This window comes from Thermobia domestica, chromosome 8 (assembly GCF_964235325.1).
Source record: "Thermobia domestica chromosome 8, izTheDome1.hap1.1, whole genome shotgun sequence".
NCBI lineage: Eukaryota > Metazoa > Arthropoda > Insecta > Zygentoma > Lepismatidae > Thermobia > Thermobia domestica.
The window spans coordinates 3,085,035-3,106,615 of NC_137461.1; the positions used below are offsets into that span (position 1 = coordinate 3,085,035).

Below are 21,581 nucleotides of genomic sequence, written 5' to 3' on the forward strand. Positions count from 1 at the left end.
TGGCCCATTACTTGGCGGGAAATTTTTTTCGCCAACACAAAAAATATGGGTCTCTTAACATGTCTAGCTGCTATAAATATATATAGCCTAGGATGGATAATAACCTGAATGAATGGTTACAAAGTAGCTGCTGGAATGATGAAAATGTGCGAACTGGAAGTAGGCAGAGGAAACCCACAGGCACAAAGGGAAGAGGAATAATAATAAAAGAGTACATACCATTGTTTATATTATACTTGTCCATATCGTTCATAATCACTCGATGCCTTCCAAATCCTCCAATGATGTAAATGTGGTCATTCAAGTAGCAAACGGAATGGTGACGCCTTGGAATCGGTAAGCTGAAATAACAATCCAAACATCTTACATTAAAATACATGAAGGAATGCAACGTATTTTTATTCTTTGTTCTAGTTGTTCTAGTAATAAAATATTTCCAAAAGGTAAGTATAACATACAATGCTTCCATACAGCCGATGACTAAAGTATATGGTTTCGAGTTCAATTTCCGGTAGGCGCTCAGTCTTCGAGTTAACTCAGAATCTTGAGACAACTAAGAAATACTTGAATTAAGAGGCACCGAACCCCGGACTCAGAAAGCCATAAATATATGTGTTAGAAATCGATACGCCGGCTATGCATCACCATTCCATACGGCTGGCTGTAGCCCTTCGTGTAGCATAACGCCAAGGAGTTTGGTTTTAGTCTTAAGTAACAGACAACACAAATAGAATATAATCACATACGAATAATGCAGCGAATTACCATGCCAAATATCTACAAACAGAGCACTTTAATAAGTCTGAATTAGAATACATAACAATAAACTGAGGAGGTACTCACTTTTTTTCTCCTAATTATTATAAACTGTTTAACAATTCATTGTAAACGTCGAACTATCAGCACTGTCAAGACCGGCACGCAAATCGTAGGATACTTGGAACGTAACTTCGAAATTCTGATAGGGCATGTCGCATTTCGAGTAATACCATCATGAGCTCAGGGATCCAAAAGTGTAAATGTTTCTTTCATGTATTGTATGGTTTGTACATTATGAACACTGAAAGTTTGGAAATAAACGTACCAACGGCACGCTACAGCACACGTTCTATGTGATGGCCATCCAGTCTAATGCACAACCGCAGGCGCCGCATCCACTAAGACCGCACATGCAGAAGAATGTCCGGTGCAATGTGGCCATACGCATGTTAAATGTATTCCTCTAGGTGCCTTGTATCAAAAGGTTTCTCAGTATGCACCATCTGCACCCCACAGATAGAAATCAAGGGTGTGAAGTCAGGTGATGGGCGACCATTCTATGGGAGTAGTAGGCAGCGTCTCCAATCCACGCTGCTAGGAGTTGTGCATCGAGCCACTAACGCACACGGACGCCATACTGGAAAAGAACCCTATCGTGTTGAAAATAAAAAGGAAAGTTGTCGTCTGGGTACAGAAGTGAAGGAAACATATGTTGCAGTAGGAGTGTCAGATATTGTTGCGCCGTTAAGGGGACTGACTACTAAATATTTTTTCACAAGCTAACAATTTTTCTTTTGCCTGCTTTTCATAAGTGAAAAGAGATAATGAAAAGTAACTTACCACAATAATAGATAATGTTATTCTACACCTGAAAATACGAATCGGAAGAATAATCAGTATTGCCGTCCACAGAAATGACAGTGGCGCCAAAATTTGAATTACCCAAAAATCTTGGTTAAGTCAGAGACTAGGAAAATAGAGTCAACGGTAATTGATGACTTATCATGATATCTGTGTTTCTTGTTAACTAATTTTTAAATATTATTTGTATTTATCTTGTAATAACTAATTTATTTTGTAAAAACATATGTAAGTTATTACAAAATAAATACAATTATTATTTGAAAAGTAGTTAACAAGGAACAGAGGTATCATGATAAGTCATCAATTACGTAGATTTTTGGGTAATTCAAATTTTGGCCACACTGTCATTTCTATGGATGGCAATACTGATTATTCTTCCGATTCGTATTTTCGGGTGTAGAATAACATTATCTATTATTGTGTTGTTACGTTTCATTATCTCTTTTCACTTACGAAAAACAGGCAAAAGAAAAATTGTCAGCTTTTGAAAAATATTTAGTAATCTACCCCCTAAGGACCAATGATGCGGGTGTTCTATATGCCACAACTACACCATTACTTTTGCAGGACTATGTTCCTTACTCAAGCAGAATGGAGAGGTCAATCTTGAATGCCTCGTCGCTGAACATTATGCTACATGTAAACAAAGGATCCAGTTCGTGTTAGATTGTGACTCACGTGCAGAACTCCGCGTGCTGATCTGGATGATTCTCATATAGTCTATGTTGCATGTCCAATTTATATAAGGATAGGTATACAATGTCTGGACAATAGAGGATTTACTGATCCCACTTTTTAGTGAGAGATGAGGAGCACTATATTTGGCATTGTTCACAAAGGATGTTAGAACCGTCGTTTCCATCTCATTAGTGTCAGTCCTTGGTTGCCCACTGCGTACCCCATCTTCCACATTCCCAGTTTCTCAGAATTTGGTGATCATACACGCGATACTGGAAGTTTGTCTGAGTAGAGTCTGTCATAGTTGTTTGCAAGGTCTCTGCAACTACGTTCCTTGGATTACGATGATTTCTATCTTCTGTTCCTCGTCAGAGGCATCTTAGATCATTTGCAATAATAATAGAATATACTGTCAAAAACAATAAGACTTTCCAAATTTTCAGTGTTCATAACGTGCAAACCATAGATAAAAGTAATTACACCTTTGAATTTCTGAGCTCACATCGGTGTTATTTGATATGGAAAACACTACTCCTCGCCTTTGGAAATTCAAACTTGCATTTAAGATGGCAGCCAACGTTGCTATGTACCTTACAAGTTACGGTTCTTCTCTACTACCTTTCCTCTCACTTCAAAATAAAAGAATGTCCAAAAACTGCTCATTCATCCTGTTTTCACACTCATAAATGAACTCGTTTTGCTGCTCCACAGAATACATCTTTTAAATTTTTAATCTTCTTCAGTGGTTGGTAACAACTTTAAGAGTGTGAATGAGTTGGTAACAACATTTGTTCAAAATGCCCCTCTCCAAATTTAATTTTGATTCTTTCGTTAGAATGAAGAAATTTTGTGTGCCTATCTTTTTATGAATGATGAAGAACTTGTGAGCAATTTCACTTTATCAGTATTTTGTTTTGTATCTTTCACGTGTATTGAAACGATTGACATTGGCTCTATTTTCACCGTGGTCACCAATCACTGACGAGAAAGAAGAAGAACAAAGACTTGTAAGATGTATATTCTGTAAAGCAGCACGATGTTTGATGATTTTTGTAAATATTTAGTTTCCATACACCCTATCCTATCCCCAATAAATACTTTTCTTTGGCCAAGTCTTGACAGTGCTGAGAGCTGTCATCGAAAATTTCATGTTTAACATGATTTGTTACACAATTTATAAAATTTCGAGAATCAAACTGAGCACCTCCTGCATTTATTGATAAGATTACTTTTGAAGCAATTTACATTAAAATAGTACACATAATTCTTCAATTACTTGATCATCTAATACACAAGAACATGTTGAAATATACGAAAAAGTAGGAGCAAAATTTTAAAAATGTGTTAATTAAAGCACCTTTAAAATGTGTAAAGGTGCTTTAGAATTAGCACCTTACAGTTTTTCTGTGTGGTTCTATTTTCTAAAATAAGGATAATTTCAAAACATTACTGATGTTTCATCGTAAAGACGAAAATTATACGACTGAAACGCCACTTAGCCATTATTAAGATCAGGAAATTGAAACTTTCTTTTCTTTATCCTTTTGGTCAAACATTATTTAACTTTTTTATTATTTTTAACAATTTGGTCATACCAAGTGCAGCTATTACGTTCAAATATGTAAATAAATGCTTAATTTCTCCACCAAAAACACGTTTTTTTTTAAAATGGAAAATTAAGGATTATACTTACGTAGTTTCAAATTTCCACATCTCTCGTGCTGTATCGTATTTCCAGATGGACTTATTCCAGTCCCCATGTCCAAGTAAATATTCACCCCCAATTACATAGATGTCTTTACCTGAAAAAAATAATAAATAAATAAGAAAAAACGAATGGAATAGTTCAAAATGATTTTAACCACTTTTCAGATGTTTATTTTAAAGATATATTAAAACATTATTACAGAGAAGAAAAATTATATATATATATATATATATATATATATATATATATATATTGTCAACTTATATCGTGTCGTGCCTTTAAAGCTGGGATGTAGAGAATTAGTGACACGATACAAGCCGCTTCTGTCTACCATCCAAAATAGACAGGAATACAATTATAATCATATCTCCACCAACCTACGATGTAGGATTTTAAGTTTAACATGTGAAGGTGACAAATTAACTAATATCTGAGGATTTAACTTTAATTATGCATTTATTATCTTTACTTTAGTAGAGTTAGGTGTATTATGTTGTGATGTTGATTTAAGTGAAATTGCTTGATCACATTAATAAAGCTGTTGGCGATTCAGTCAATTGAGAATAACCAGAGATGCATTACTACATACCTTCGATGTTTGCTGGAGTCGAACTCCTGGACACGGAGTTCGAAGTCGATGACAACCACAGTGGATGGGTTTCCACTGGAACTCGATGTGGCTTCTCTACAGAGACAAGAACTGATCTCCTAACGGATCCCTGCAACTCATCGTTATTCCGTCCGACATAACCTTTTTATGTCAAATTTCATTATGACGAATTCGTTGTTTCTCTCTTACCAAATTTCGTAGTTCATACATCTCTGTGCTGAAACCGCAGTTTCTGCATTTTCTCTCGTTGACCAAAACTCCAGACAGTTTACGTCTGCGATTTTCACAATTTTACCTAATTTTGAGAATGTGTTATTGTGAACACAAATTTATACAGAGTTTACATTTTTCTTCTTGCTTCAGTATTTGTTTATACTCTTGTGACACTTGCAGACTCGTGTCTGTTACTTAATGAAAACAACAATCATAAGCACTATGTAATCTTGTGTGATAATCTGCAACATAACTAATTTCTTACTGCAAGTCAATTTATAAACAATACATTAATTTTCCTCTTTTTAGCCAATTAATAAAAATAAATGAATTTTGATACTGAATTCGATTACTGAATTTTGGCGTACCGTGACACGCCCCCACTTTAAACTGAGGCATCTCCGATGACGTCTAGATCTTATGTGTAAGATCGGTTTTTGGAGAACTTCCTGTATACAAAAATTTCCATATTATTAAGTCATATAACTGATTACACATATAATTTTAAAAATAAAAGCCAAAATTGTAATATTCAGTTTGAGCAATAAAAAAAAAATGATGGTTAATAATTCTCACGGTTTTTTTTTCAAAGTCCAATTAGTCTTTTTCATTATATTGAGCAAAATATGTCAGATAGCATCTCTGCATTTACCTGCCATCTATCGTAACAACACATAACCACTTGAAGTCTTTATATCTTCAACATTTATCAACACGTTAACAATTCTATCCATCTAAGTCTTTTTCTTAGGAAACTTCATAACGATGCACTCACATAAAATTATATATTCACATACACAACAATATATTTTACGCACTTTCACTATTATTCTATATTGATTTTTATCAAACACTCAAGCACACTAACACTGAAATAGCACCATTGTTTCTACAAACTTGACCCACTTTGAGTTACCTGGTTGGCAACTCTGTGTCAACTTTGTGTCAATGCTTTTAGATTAAATGTTGATGTTGCAAAAATTACTTTTTTCTTTTTTTTTTCTTTTCTCCTTCTCTCGTTTCCGCTTAACCTTGACCGACTCATGCATCCGTTCCACGTCTCTGAATGAGAATGTCCTTTCTCTAACACACATATTTCCACGTCAAGTCATGTTCAATCGGTTAAATTTTATTATTCACTGCACTAAGATTTATGCAGTAATACATTCTAATTACTCAAATCATGAATTCACCTGTTGTCAATGTGATCATTGTGTTAGTGAAAAATGTGCATATTTATTTTTAATTATGTGTTGTGCGGTAATGTTACGTGTGTTACTGTGTTTTTTTTTTCAACCTTCACCATTATATAAATGTCCTCTACCTGCTATTGGTAAGTAACCTAACTCTATTTATTATTACTTGCTATTTATTATTAAATCCATACTTATTTATAATTCGACAATTTTATTATTTTATCAAAATGTTATTATTATTATTTTATATATGTGTCCCGTCACCTATTTATTTATTTATTCCTATTATTATGTTAATCATTTTATCACTATTCACTGTAAACAAAATATATTTATAGATTAGGGTTTTGATCGATGCAGATTCACATTTCCTCGAATCTGGGATTGGGCTTTTGAAGTCAAATTGCGGCCCTGCTCGCAATTTCATCTATAAATACCATTTTGAATACAGCTACTTAACTTTCCCTATTTATTCAACCTTTGTTGTTTTACTACTACAACTATTATCATTATTATTTATTTATTTATTTATTTTATTTTTTTTTAATTATTTAATGCTATTATAACTCAAATTTCCACTCTTCCTCATACTCCAAAATGTGTTATTATTTATTTATTTATTTTGACAAAATCGGGTATATCAATAAAATTGATAACTTATTACATTCAGATGTTATATCGATAATCACTATGCCTAGTAATTAGTACATATGTCCTACTGTAATTCTATAATTCACAATCCTGGGTCATAAACTTCAACGTTTTTAGTCGATGGCCTTTCAACATAAAAACTATTCAAGTTATCGTCAATATCGGTCTTTAATTAATAATATAATTAATAATATAATATAATTATAATCTTAATAATAATAAATAATAATTAATTTGCCAAATGGCCTAATCTTTGAAACGGCATCTATGATCATTTTTAAACATGATTCTTTAATCCGTCTCCGTATGTTCTATAACTCTTAAGGGTAACTCTCTAGACTGGAGATTGCCAAGTCTTATTTCTTCCCCTAAATTATTTCTTAGTAAGCTTACTTAATCTTCATTTATTTCTCATTTATATTCATATAGCTATATCTCTATATTGCTTACTTTCATTATTACAACTAGTATATCTTCTTAGCTAGCTTTACTCTTCTTTATATTAACATCAATAAAATATAATCATAATATAATAATATAATAATCGTCATTTTCAGGTATAATATAATTCTTCAAAATTAATAATAATCTTGATTGTCACATCCTTGATTAAATATACATTATTCTATTCTTCTATTAACTTTGCTATCTATATCTCTATTATCTTATCTATTTTTCTATTCTCTTTCTCTTTCCAGATCTTTCCTTCTCTCCTCTTTCCTTCTCTTTCTCTCATTCCTGAATTAAGTGTTCATGATTAGTATTTTTTTTCATCTACTTCTCCTATTCCTAGATCTTAACTATTCTAACTTAAAGCTAGATAGAAAAACCTATTTTCTCTATTTCTCTATTTCTTAAACATCTATTTTCTTAATATTTAAACTCTATCCTTTACTACTACGCCTAAATTTTAATATCTAACAATACTTCAAAATTTTGCTCTCTCTAGATTTTCGGCTAAATAGGTCAGATTCACAAAAAAAATTTCCACCGCTTTGCAGAACGACAAATGGGTAACTCTCCTTACCTGTACCGCCTTAATGCCGCCGAAGACTTATGTGTTTTTTTTTATAAATAAAAATTCTCATGAGAGGTCTGGTAAACGCCCAATTCAACATCACGAGAATGTGATTTCTTACCTACCTAGATCATTCTCTTTCCAGATGTTTGCCTAATTATGTCAATATCTTTACTAATTTTAACTAACTAACCACTAAACCTTAATTTCATCACTCATTCCTTAATTTCATTCTATCTTGCCTCTTTTTTTTCTGATCTTATTTTCCTAGATAGCCTCTTACTCATAATTCCATTCTTCTCCATTATCACATTATTTAGACTTACTTCTTTTATTCTTCTCAAAATTTAAATTCTTATTTATTATACTCATTAATTTAATAATTTATCTTTATTATGCCATAGACACATTACTTGTCAAATTAAATCACAATATTTACTTTTTAACTTACATCTTTTAAATACATTTTTTTAGTACTAATAATAAATTACTGAACCTATTTAATTACTAATCAAAATACTAATATAAATTTCCTTAACCCTTTTATATACTTAACCTATTGTTATATCTATTCTTAACACTAATTAACCTATTCTTACAATTACTATAACTATACTAATATGAAATTTACCTATCCCATTCTATAAACTAAAATCTATATACATTTTATGAGTTTGTTATCTACTATTTACATATCTAAATGCGGTGAATATTTATCATAGCATCCAAGCATTTCACTGGATGAACAGCAATGGTAACAGCACTGCTGCGTTAGTAACAACATTTCTAATAGTAGTAATCCTAATTCTATCACCCAGTGAGGGCGGGTGGTGCGGGTTAATTTACCCTTATGGCCTATAGCCATGCTTATAGCCTAGTGACTATACTATTATTTACTCTTGGCTTGCGAAAGGTCATAACTTATGTACTAACTGGAATCGAACCAGTATCTCCGCCATGTCAACTTATATCGTGTCGTGCCTTTAAAGCTGGGATGTAGAGAATTAGTGACACGATACAAGCCGCTTCTGTCTACCATCCAAAATAGACAGGAATACAATTATAATCATATCTCCACCAACCTACGATGTAGGATTTTATGTTTAACATGTGAAGGTGACAAATTAACTAATATCTAAGGATTTAACTTTAATTATGCATTTATTATCTTTACTTTAGTAGAGTTAGGTGTATTATGTTGTGATGTTGATTTAAGTGAAACTGCTTGATCACATTAATAAAGCTGTTGGCGATTCAGTCAATTGAGAATAACTAGAGATGCACTACTACATACCTTCGATGTTTGCTGGAGTCGAACTCCTGGACACGGAGTTCGAAGTCGATGACAACCACAGTGGATGGGTTTCCACTGGAACTCGATGTGGCTTCTCTACAGAGACAAGAACTGATCTCCTAACGGATCCCTGCAACTCATCGTTATTCCGTCCGACATAACCTTTTTATGTCAAATTTCATTATGACGAATTTGTTGTTTCTCTCTTACCAAATTTCGTAGTTCATACATCTCTGTGCTGAAACCGCAGTTTCTGCATTTTCTCTCATTGACCAAAACTCCAGACAGTTTACGTCTGCGATTTTCACAATTTTACCTAATTTTGAGAATGTGTTATTGTGAACACAAATTTATACAGAGTTTACATTTTTCTTCTTGCTTCAGTATTTGTTTATACTCTTGTGACACTTGCAGACTCGTGTCTGTTACTTAATGAAAACAACAATCATAAGCACTATGTAATCTTGTGTGATAATCTGCAACATAACTAATTTCTTACTGCAAGTCAATTTATAAACAATACATTAATTTTCCTCTTTTTAGCCAATTAATAAAAATAAATACTACTGAATTTTGGCGTACCGTGACAATATATATATATATATATATATATATAGTGCTTCAAAACAGCGACAACGTTTGGGAAATGATTCCTGACACCAAGATAAGACAAAAAGTATAGACCAACGTGGATGCAGAAATCCGTCATTTCGGAATTATAGGCTGCCGGAAACATGAAGGGTCCATAGCTCCAATATTATGGAACCTACCGTACTCTGGTTCAAGAATTCACGTACGAAACTAATACTACGCTATCTAAATATCCTGTTTAAGAATCGTGCGGCACTCACGCAACAATTTTTATAGAGGGAATTTGGCTTCGGACATATATTTTAAAGTACTCACCAATTACCTCTATAAAAATTGTTGCGGAAGTACCGCAGGATTCTGCAACACGCTTTTTTGGATAGTCTAAATGAAACCTTGGCCCTACTACGGTAGGTCCCATAGTATTAGAGCTATAGACCTTTAAAGTCCATTTTTTCATGTTTTCGGCAGTCTATAACTCCGAAATGTCGGATTTCTGCACCCAAGTTGGTCTATATATTTTGTCTTACCTTGGTGTCAGGAATCACCTCCCAAATGTTGTCAGTGTTGTTTTGAAACACCCTTTACATATTCGTCATTATTATAACTTTCACGTATATAAATAAACAAAAAAAATATAGCTAAATTGACGTTCATTCTACATCTGTTCAAAATCCACGGGTGCTGTACATACAACACGATTCAAATTAAAATTACATACATACTATACAAAAAGAAAGAAAAAAAATCGAAAATTCTCAAAGGAAATTGGCAGTTTTCTGTATTTCCTACAATTTATGTTTATTAATTTTATCCAAATACACCAGAATCAAAAATTATATTACACAGAACATAAACAGGAAGAAATGAAGAAATAAAAACTATTCAAAGGAAATAGGTACTACTAAATGTCCTAATAGGATATACATTAATAATAGAATTAAACTTTAAACGTTTTAATATTTGGATGCTTCATTGAGTACAAAACTGTTACTAGTCAAAATTCCCAGTAATTGATATTGACAAATGATGATGATTAAAAAGATTTCAAATTTTATTATCCGGACGAGAGCTAGGTCACACCAAGAGGATGTATATTTATATTGTGCCCTAGTTTTGTGTTAATATTTTTTACTTCTGAACACCTGAAATAATAATAATAATAAAAAAAAGCCTCTAAATTAAACGTTTGTCATTTAATGCAAAATGATAATACAATGAAGTAACTTAAGATAGGTTAAAGTAACTAAAAACAGATCTATACAAAAGGAACTTTCGTAGTCTGTCACTTCAGCAAGTTCCTGGAATTCTGATGATATAAAATAAATGAACTGTCGGATGATACCACAATTAAGTTAAAGGTAAAATTAACAACAGTTTACTGTTACACGTAGAAATCAGTTCAGAAGCGCATATTCACGGATTTTATTCATTTTTTTTTCTTTTCTTTTTTCGAACCTTAACTATCCTAATATACTATTATCAGTGCTTCAAAATATTAATTCATTTACTTTTCTAATTGTTGAAAAAAAAAAATTATAATGTAACCTACGGTCAAACCATGACCAGGAAATACTGCAGGGTTCTGTTCTGCAAGTAAACTGCTATGGCATACTAAGCGAAGATGTCAACTTATTAATCGACAATGCTCCGGAAAAAAAAAAAAAAATGAATGTTGTGCAAAGTCTCGGTTACAAGTTAATTTCCCATAGCCGACTCTTTTTAACATGATGAAATCATTCCCGAGCATTTCCAGTCCCGAGCACTGGTTTTCTAGCCAAAATTACACTTTGTACAAAGAAAAAATGAAATCTTTGTTTTACGTCTCACGGTTATGCCGCCTAGGATCAAGGAGACGGTGATAATGAGAAATGAATGAGTGAAATTGTGGAATAAATGAAGTGGGAAGGAAGCGGGAGAACCTCGAGAAAACAAGCACACGGTGTTTGTCCACCACAAAGTTATCTTGGCGCGAACTGGGATCGAACCACGGACCCCATGTACCAGAGGTGAACGCTCTATCTGAGCCACCGCGGTCCCTACTTTCTACAAAAAATGACTGTGGAATTTGAAGAACATTTAGAGAAGTATGTTACTTTGCAAGATGACTATGTACAAAAGGACAAATAACGTATGGCAGTTTCAAACGTTTAGCTTCACTCTCTCTATGCGAAGCCAAAAGCTTGTTAATCGCTCCCACTACCCTTTGCCTGTCCTACAAGACACACGTTATACGTGAATTATATAAAATTTTAATAAAAATGGAAACAACTCACCTATATTTAATACTTTATATCCAGTGGCTTCTAAAGGACCCTGGTGAATTTTCCTAAGATGTAGGAATTGCGATAAAGATGATGTTTCTTCCTCAAAGCATAATAAATATGGTTTCAACCTACAATTGTTGCCTTGATTATCACGTTCCTCAGTGAAGCATGAGTCATTATCTCCATCATTGGCTAACACATGACCCACCACACAAGGAATTGTGGGAAACGTACGTGCTGGGCTGATTAAAAGTTGCTTGGCCTTGAACAATGTCTCTGTTGTGTACTGAACATGCATGTCAGAATTATCCATCGTGGGGACTGGGTCGTAGCTGCCACTGGCGGTTATCGTTTCTGTGAAGACGCAACAATTAAGACTCTCACACCAGCTGTGGTCGCCGCCGCATTCCGCTCCTAACGCCGTATGTTCATCGATGGTGTTGGTCCCGTGGCCAGAACTTCTCCTGTCACTCACTGTATTGTTCTCTGTTTGAATGTTGGACCCAATGTACCGATCGCTGTTTGGTCTTTGTATATCCATGAACTGATTTCCATTCCCCTCTTTAATGTTCAAAATACACTCCACTATTTTTAGCACGTCCTCGTTCTCTGAAATACATGGGAAGAAACACATCGATTTCACATCCGTAACGTCGACACTGGTGAACCGAACACAAAATAACATTCGAGAGATGAATTCCTTTCGTTGGTTATACTCGTCTTCAATCCAACTGACTCCTGCTTCAAACACCTCGAATTCATTCTGGACGTTTAGCAAATCGCTTTGCAGGTACTTCTCCAGAGAATCAATGGACAACTCAAAGAAGCCTTCCGTCTTTTTGACTTTGGAGAACTCCCACAACGCCAGGCATCGAGCTTTGTTGTACAAAGATACCAGAGACAACTCATCGGCGCAACACATGATCTGTAAGCAGTTCTCTGTGCTCAAGGATTGCAGGATGAACTCGATACATGTCTTCTGCACGTTCTCGAACTGGAAGACAAAACGAGACCAATATAGTGGATGAACTATAAACAACAGATTCACTCTTATTTAAATGTCCCATACAAGGTATGGTTAAATGAGAAATATGTAACAAGTTGCCTCCATGATGGGTAACATAAAATAACTATTTAACTCATACGATTAAAGCAAACATTGTTACCTGAATAGTGAGTCTTGAGGTATTATTTTTCTATATTTCACAAACCTCACTCCTTGATTATTCATATAAGTCTAATCTCCAGACTACGTCTTGAACCACATGTTACTTCATTGTTTTACATCTTGCGTTTGGAAATGAAATGAAATCTGTCAGTTTACGCCCCTCCGTTATGCCGGCTAGGCTAAAGGAGACGGTGATGATGAGAAATGAATGGAATAGCAGAATGAAAAAAAAAGTGGGAGGAAACGGGAGAATCCCGAGAAAACCCACGCACACGGTGTTTTTAGGATTTAGGATTTTAGATATCTGGGTTTTCGGCATCTATTGCCATGTTATCCAGTCACGTTTGAGGGATGATGTCCCTCGGCGAGCACACTATCCGGGGAAAGGGAAGGAAGAAAGGGTTGGGGAAGGAAGGAAGCAGCATTTGCCTGGTGTGAATGAGGAAAACCCAGGAAAAATCTCACTCAGGATGGCTCGCTTGAAAAGGCTGTTGGGAATCGAACCCAGGAGCGCTGCACCAAAGGGGAGAAAGAGTAACTTCAGCAGTTACGGTCGAAATTTCGGAGATTTGTATGCCTGTTTTTCCTCATCTTAGAATTAATAACTGTGGAAGCCTAGACAACTGAATAAAGCATGTCTAGACAAGCAATGGAACTACATGATGGATCATAACAAATAATATAAGTACTGTTATTGCATTGAAATTTCTCCAGGAATCGAGTCAGTACACTTCACAAAATATCCACCTAGTACAATTCAATAGACACGGACACAATTCTTTCAAAATAAGAAGAGGTGGACACCTTATGAGCATCATAAATTGTTCAGTGTACAATTAATGTTGTATGTGGTGTGTAATTGTTCAGTGTAATTGTAAAAGTGTACAAGTATTAATTTTAAGATGATGATGATAAAATGCATACAAATCTAGTAAATTTCAATCATAAGTGCTGAAATTATCGTTTTTCCCGCACATAGAGAAATATAATAATTAAAACGCGGTTCAAGAAGTAATCCGGAAATTAGGAAGCAATCAGCAACGAGGATTGCGGAATATTGTACAAAAATACTGTCCCAAGAGTTAACGCCTGATTAAGATAACATTAAGTTATTGAAACTGTTACGATTTATTTTAATTTTAATAAATAAATAAATATATACTCTGGTCAGAAAAGTATTAATTATTTAAATAATAGTTCCAGAGTCAAGATGGATAAGTTACACATACTATAGAGATAACAATATTTTCTCTCTCTTTACTTTAAAAAACAAAAAGAAAAAAAAAACGTTAAAATGCATATATTAATGTATAATATTTATTTATATACTTTCAGATACAGTACATTCGGCATTTTACATCGAAATACATAACACAGCAACAGGGAGAAAATAAAATAAAATACGAGGCGCGTCTAGAAAGTAAACATGAAGAAGACACAGTGACATTGAAGCATTTATTACTACATACAACTCACGTGACTACTTTCCAACATATTCAGTGCCAAAAAATTACACTGGTCATGCCGTAGGATCAACTTCTGTATTTCGATGTCGTCACAGTCAGCCAGCTACAAGTAGAACCAGCGTTATGAGGAACCAGCCTGCAACTGTTCATCACTTACAAAATGCTCCCCGGACAAGAATTTGTTAAAGTGTAAGACGTGAAAAATCACTTGAAGCTGGAGCCGGGCTACATGGTGGGCGGTTGAACGTATCTCAGTGGAACGACTGCAGTAGATATAACTTCTTACACTTCACGACATTTCTGTTTGGCAAGCATTTTGATAGTAATGAATAACTGAAGAAGGCTGTTCAACCTTCAGGCGGCTCACTTTTACATCAGAATACAAAAGTTGATCCCACAGTATGACGAGTAACTGAATTCCGGTGGCGAATATGTTGAAAAGTAGTGCCATTTGCGCTGTATCTGTGGCAATAAATGTTTCAAGGTCATTGTTTGTTCTTTGCTTTTACCGCCTTAGGCAAACCTCCTTTCTGGACGCACCTCGCATCAACCAAAATTGAATGATATTTACAATACAATAAAACTAACTAACTCTATGGCCTACGGAACCTGGAGGTTCAATGCCGCGTTCACAAAAGATCTCCACTGACTTCTATCCTTAGCCAACTGGATCCAGTTTCTATTTTGTATTCCTATTTTTACAAAATCCATCTTAATATTGTCCATTCATCTGCACCTAGGTCTTCCTAATGATCGTTTTTCGAATGGTCTTCCAGTCAAGACTTTGAAAGCGTCTCTACTTTCTTCCATCCTAGCTATATGGTCTACCCACCTAAGCCTCCTAAGCCTATTTACAATATAATCTTACACAATACTGATAGGAAACTTCTTTCAAGGGTAATTATATATATGGCAGCTGAAAGTCTATTGAATTCAGTAGGAAGGTTGTGGATGACCAACCTTTGGACTATTGAAAGTCTAGGTTTCGGAACACAAAACTGACTGATATTGGATGTACTGTAAATGAGCACCTGAAAATTAACTGTGTGAAGTAGAGAGTGATAGTTTAATTTGCCATTTATTATTTTACGAAGAAACGGAATATCAGCTCATTTGCAACAAGTACTGTCGCGAGTAATATTTCCAGACCATAAAACAATCTTATTTGCACGGGAAACAGCTCTTTTAAAAAGTCAGTGAATCAGCTCATACTATTCAAACAGAGAATAAGAAATACAAATGAAAATTACGAAGAAATCAAATGTTGAAAGAAATATTTTGGAAGGATTTCTATTGTTTCAGTAACTTCAATAGAATGGAACCAAGTGCAATAAGGTTTCAAACCTTGTGAAATTGTTAAGAAGTTTATTTGAGTTTAGTCTTGAATGAATATAGATATATATTCTCTGTAATCCTAGATTGCTATTCCCAGGAGTTATATTTGCTTTAGATACAAATCGAAGCAGAGGTTGGGGGTCCTATTTCCTGTTTTAGTCTGTGCGTTAGTGCTGAGAAGTTACCTTAAGTAAATAAATCAATCCGAATGTAACAGAAAAGGATACAGAAAAGAGAAAAACTAGATAAACGGAAGAAAATCTAAATAAACTTTCTTCCACGTCTCAGTTATTTTGCTGCGTATGAAATTATTCCCTGCGTTTTTGCTGAAGACCACATTTTTGAACAAAATAACAATAATAGCCATCTGGTATCGTCTACAAGCCCCCCTCCCATCCCCAATCCTAAAAAAAATGTAGGAAGAAATTTGCCCTATTACTCGCCCTATGCTTCCTACGTTATGTAATGTTTTCCCATCAAGATGGTTCGATACTGCAAAACAAACTGAAGTTTGTAGGCACAAAATCTGGTGATAAAGGCGGATGAGGCATTTTCTCTTCCCAATTTCTGTATTTTCCTAGAAGTGAGAGTTGTCGCGTGTGGGTAGACAGGTGTACAACAGAAAAGTACAGAGTGGATGTCCAGCAATCTAGTCAGTATTCATTCGCTAGACCTCTGCTGGATTGTCTCGCTTGAAAGCAAATCAAAAATGGATGATACCCCACATATCCTACCAAACACTCACAACTTTCTGTGGGTCGTTATTGTTGTGCTATTGTTCGCGCCGCACCTTCTTTTTAAGCATACGTTTGCACTTAGTATTGCGGAAAAAGATAAATTTTTCTGTGGAAAAGATGAGGTAAAGAAATTAATTCATTCATTTTGCTTCGTTACAAACAGATCAACTTCTTTCTGAACATACGAACTACGAATATGTTGGTTTTCTATAGACATTATTTACAAACTTGTTATCCTTTCTAAGAATATTTATAACTAATTAATTTAATATACCTTTATTCTTCTAGTTCTACAGAGAATTTTATCTTCGGATCTATGCTTTGTATGCTATTAAATTTCTCTACGAGAAACTATAATTCATTATCTGTTTTACGTGTCAGGATGTCATTACCATCATAACGAAAACATTTCAACTTCATTTCTTCCAACTGTAATATTTGGGATTTGAAATAATTAATGACAGTGTCTGCTATTAGAGAGGTCATAGCACTGCTCATTGCTCAGCTCTTACTGATGCTTTAATATCTCTCCTTAAAAATAAAAATAGTTGATTTTTAGACTATTCTAAAGTAGTAATTTTATATATTTCTAGCTTTGAAAATTTGTCTAATCTTGATTTTGTATACAATGGAATGGGAGCCATCTTAAAGACTGTCTGCGTTAACGAACAATGAAAATTCTGTTCTCAGTTCACAGCTGTAACGATATTGCATGATCTATTTTCAAATATAAGACATGTAACTACTGTAACGACAGGTTGAATCCTGTATCTAAAATGTTTATTTAAAATTTACAGAACAGTTCCTACATTTCAAAATGTTTTAAGGTTAAAATAGGAAAAGGTAAACTTACAACAACAGTATCCAGACCATCCTGTCCTGAGCAGAGTAACCGAATACAGTCTGTAACTATCATCAAGATCTTAGCCTAGTGTCCATCGAATAACAGTCTGTAGAATTCCCCTTCAAAACCTAGTTTGAAGACTTATATAGGCCCTTCCTTTCTCTTTACATCCGTGTTTTCTACGACAGACACTGTTTTGTTTGCTTTTAATATTTTACCTTTTTCTATCTTAATCTGAAAACATTTTGAAATACAGGAACTGTTCTGTTATCTTGAAATATACATTTTAGATACAGGATCCAACCTGCTGTTGCAATAGTTACATATCGTAAGTTTGAAAATTAAAAATATGATTTTTTTCTTTTTTAACACAGATCATACAATATCGTTACACAGCTGTTATCAACCAGATACTTTGCCGTGTTGGCTGTTGAGCATTTTGTTAAGACATACACAGGATGATTTTTGGCCAAAATAAAAGGCTTTAAAGATAAAACTACTTCATGTGCTATGGGTAAACCACTAATACTGGGCAAAGAGAATGCAGCAATTTGTCGAGTTTTAGATTTTTTTTTTTAATCAACCAAAACTCTTCAATAGTCACCGTGACACATTTGGTGATTTCACCGATTCGGCTTCGTAACAATCTCTTGTATATCTTTAGTACATCAGTATATATCATTTCGTCTTCCATATTAATGCTGCAAGTTTCGAGACCAATGGCAAAACTTAAAAATTCGATTTCTGAAACTTCTCTTACAGGGAAGCTCTTGCTCAGGAATTCACGTAGCACAAATCCGGGATTGGTGGCTTAGTGCTGTAATCCAGTTTCTTGAAGGCGATATAGTGGGGTGAGGAGTGGCCTACGCCCTGAGGGTGAACTGTTCATCCGTCTACTGCACTGGATTCATGTCCACGTTAATAGTAGGCCTCGTCCTTCATAACCACGGTTTTGCACAACGATGTAAATCATGAACTTAAAGAGGAAACAAAAGTAAATGTTCCATATCCAAATGTATATACATTTAAGACTATTCATACCTGAAGCATAGCAGAAGCCTGAAGAATAGTGAGTACGTTTGTATCGGATATTTCACATTTATTTCTGTACGCAGATTCCAACAATACTTTCATTGCTCCAGCATCAACGCCCTGAAACAAATCAATTTATTATTATTGTACATATACATGCGTGGATTGCATAACATACACAACAAAGTCCAGTCACAGACATCTTTGTGTTTAACATCTTTGCTACATAAATTCAAATTCCTACTGATCCTAACCTTACTCCCCTCCTATTGGTTTTTCAACACCACTTGGCAAATCGGCTAGTTTCTCTTTTTCCCCGCAATTGACTCTCAGAGGTCATTACATAAATTTCAAGAAAGGCCATAGTTTCTATAAATTAAATAAATAACAGGGTACCCATAAATCTTGTTGTCTTATAGTCTTAGCCAAAGTAAACTGAATTCGTTTCTATTTTTTCTTCTTTCTTGAGGTGTGAGAAACAAAAACTTTAAACACTTTCATAGGACATGAAAATACGTAAAAAGTTAATCTTGCACTTTGCTGAGTTTTTGAGAGATGCGAGGTTGCCTTTTATCCTGCCACTACATACGAGTGACTTAGATATACGCCGGCAGGACATGCATGAAATGAAATGAAACCTTTCAGTTTTACGTCCTACGGTTATGCCAGCTAGACTAAAGGAGACGACGATGATAAGAAATGAATGATATGGCGGAAATGGGAGAATCCCGAGAAAACCTCCACACACAGTGTTCGTCCAGCACAAAGCTCACTTGACGCCAGCTGGGATCGAACCAAGGACCCCATGCACCAGAGGGACATATATAGAAATGAAAAAAATTAAAAATATAAAAAAATCTCAAATTCGTGGCATGACTTTCTCTGAAGCGCTTACCCAAAAGTCTTATGTTTAACAATCACTTCACTGCATCTACCTGATTGCTGCAGGTATGCTGTAAGGAAGAAATGAATGAAGGTATATATACACCCTGGGTTAAAATAAGAAAAAAATTAGTAATATGTTCTGTTAGTCTCACTTTTTACTACTACTGAAGCGCTCTCTGATATTGGTCATTTTTGATCATATATATATATATATATATATATATATATATATATTAGGGATGGGCCGATTCCGATTTTTTGCGCTACCGGGTCCAATACCGATTTCGACGAAAAAATAGTAACTCTCAAAACCATGTATTTTTATGATGGTTTGTTACGAAAACACTAAGAAATGTACAGATTATCTGTTTAAAGTATTAAACAAACCATAAATGACTACCTTCTGGAATGAAAAGCTACGTAAATTATTTCGAACAGACGACAAAAATCACCGACGACTAATCGGTTTAAATCACTTAACCTAAATCGAACGGTCAGCATTGTTTTATTTGGAGAGGATTCAAATGCTTGCTTTTCTTAACAGAAATTTGAAACACAATCCAAACTTTTAGTTTTTAAGACTTTTCAAGACATAATACCGGTACTTTTCTTCTCATTCTAATTCCATATTTGCAGATTTTGAATATTTTAATTTCAATTTTTCATTGCTTTGAAAGAGTTTTTATTCATTTGCAATAGGCTAATAAAATGTTTTTGGATTCAAATGTGCTTTTATTACTTGTTTTACCCAGAATCGGAATCGGAATCGAGAAATTCTGGAATAGGTCCATCCGTAATATATATATACAGCCATGGATCCAGGATATGTTAAGGGAGGGGCCAAACCATAGTTTGCAGCTTTATTTAGTGTAAAGAAAATAGGATTCAAGCCCATTTTATCCAATGTATGCCTAAGCGTCAGGGGGGGGGGCTACAGCCCCTATAGCCCTCCCCAAGTTGTGGAGCTGAATTTAGATTTAAACAGCATCGGAAGTGTCCCTGATCATCTCAGGATCCCGAAAACTATGGATTCGACAGTAATATCGGTCAATTTCGATCTTTTTTTCTCCCTCCCTTCCTTCTCTAAGTTGCACCGTCAAAGTGAAATAATGAAATGAAAAAAAAAAAAAAAAAGAAAATCCTAGGCCCAAACCTCTTCAATGTTGAAAATTTGATCGAGATCGGTCGGGTGGTTCAAGAGTTATTTAGTCACAAACATAGTCACTTTCATTTATATATATATATATATATATATATATATATATATATAAATTACTGTTGTTTTGAGAAAAAGCTGACAGTTTAAGCTAAAACAGAATCGCTCGGAGTTATAAGCAGTCGAAAATTAAGTAGGCTTGAAATTCGGGAACAAAGCTTTTTCTTTCTGAGCGCACGATAAATTTTCTTCTTGTTCCGATGTACGAAACTTTGCCCATTTCCTCCTGAAAACCATATAAATGATTAAACGAAGTGCATTTTAGAGTAGGAATATCATAATTTAACCCACGACAATGTAGCAGAGTGGTGAAAACGACTGATACCTCAGAAAACAATTCCTCAAAAACTGGAATAAATTCACCCACGGATTTATATTCTGTGATTTACTCTCACAAAATAGATTATATAAAATCATACGGTGTAGTTTGAAGTTTTATTTGAAACACATAAAATATTACTTCCAGCAGAAGATAACTACGTTGAATTGCCCATTAATTTGAACAGAAATATTTATGATATCTGGACAACGATTATATCCTAGTACCTAATATAATTGAGAAAAACGAAACCAGATTCTCTTACTTGAATTTCAATTACATCCTTGTCTCTCTCGGCAAAATTCTCACTGAACATGGCTTCAAAATATGGACTGTGAGTAGCAAGAACTTTACGATGACAAGGAAACCGGTTTCCCCCAACGTCCAGGATAACATCACCTCTCAGCCTCATCGCCGGCTCCATCCTGAAAATAAAACCCATTTAATGTATCATGTTATTAATAACAAATATTTATTAATGCTGAGGAAAGTATACTTCAGTGATCGTAACTGTTAGAAAAACAGATTTTGAAGGAATATTGTCGCATGAGTAAGAGTAAAGAAAAGAAATACTCGAAGTCGTCAACAATGAACTTTACAACATAGGAGACGGGGGCAGAAAATACGAGGGGGGATCAGAAAGTAAGGTTACAAGGCTGGTATTTCTGGAGTTTCGTCTGTTAAAGAGGAATGAGGAGTTTCCGGTAGAAATAACTTTAATACGTGGAGTTGG

The 21,581-nt window shown here is 34.5% G+C and overlaps 1 protein-coding gene across 2 annotated transcripts in view; it reads right to left on the bottom strand.

Annotated features, from left to right (window-relative positions):
- The window catches only part of LOC145692651 (kelch-like protein 40), a 45,011-nt gene that overhangs the window by 16,895 nt on the left and 6,535 nt on the right, over positions 1–21,581 (bottom strand). For both annotated transcript variants that reach the window (XM_081768006.1, XM_081768005.1), the window contains exons 2-6: positions 21,114–21,273; positions 18,438–18,548; positions 11,856–12,840; positions 3,995–4,103; positions 220–341 (exon numbers count right to left, since the gene is read on the bottom strand). In XM_081768006.1, the coding sequence (XP_081624132.1) occupies positions 220–341; positions 3,995–4,103; positions 11,856–12,840; positions 18,438–18,548; positions 21,114–21,272 (1,486 nt within the window). In that variant the 5' untranslated portion in view covers position 21,273. The remainder of the gene's footprint in view (positions 1–219; positions 342–3,994; positions 4,104–11,855; positions 12,841–18,437; positions 18,549–21,113; positions 21,274–21,581) is intronic.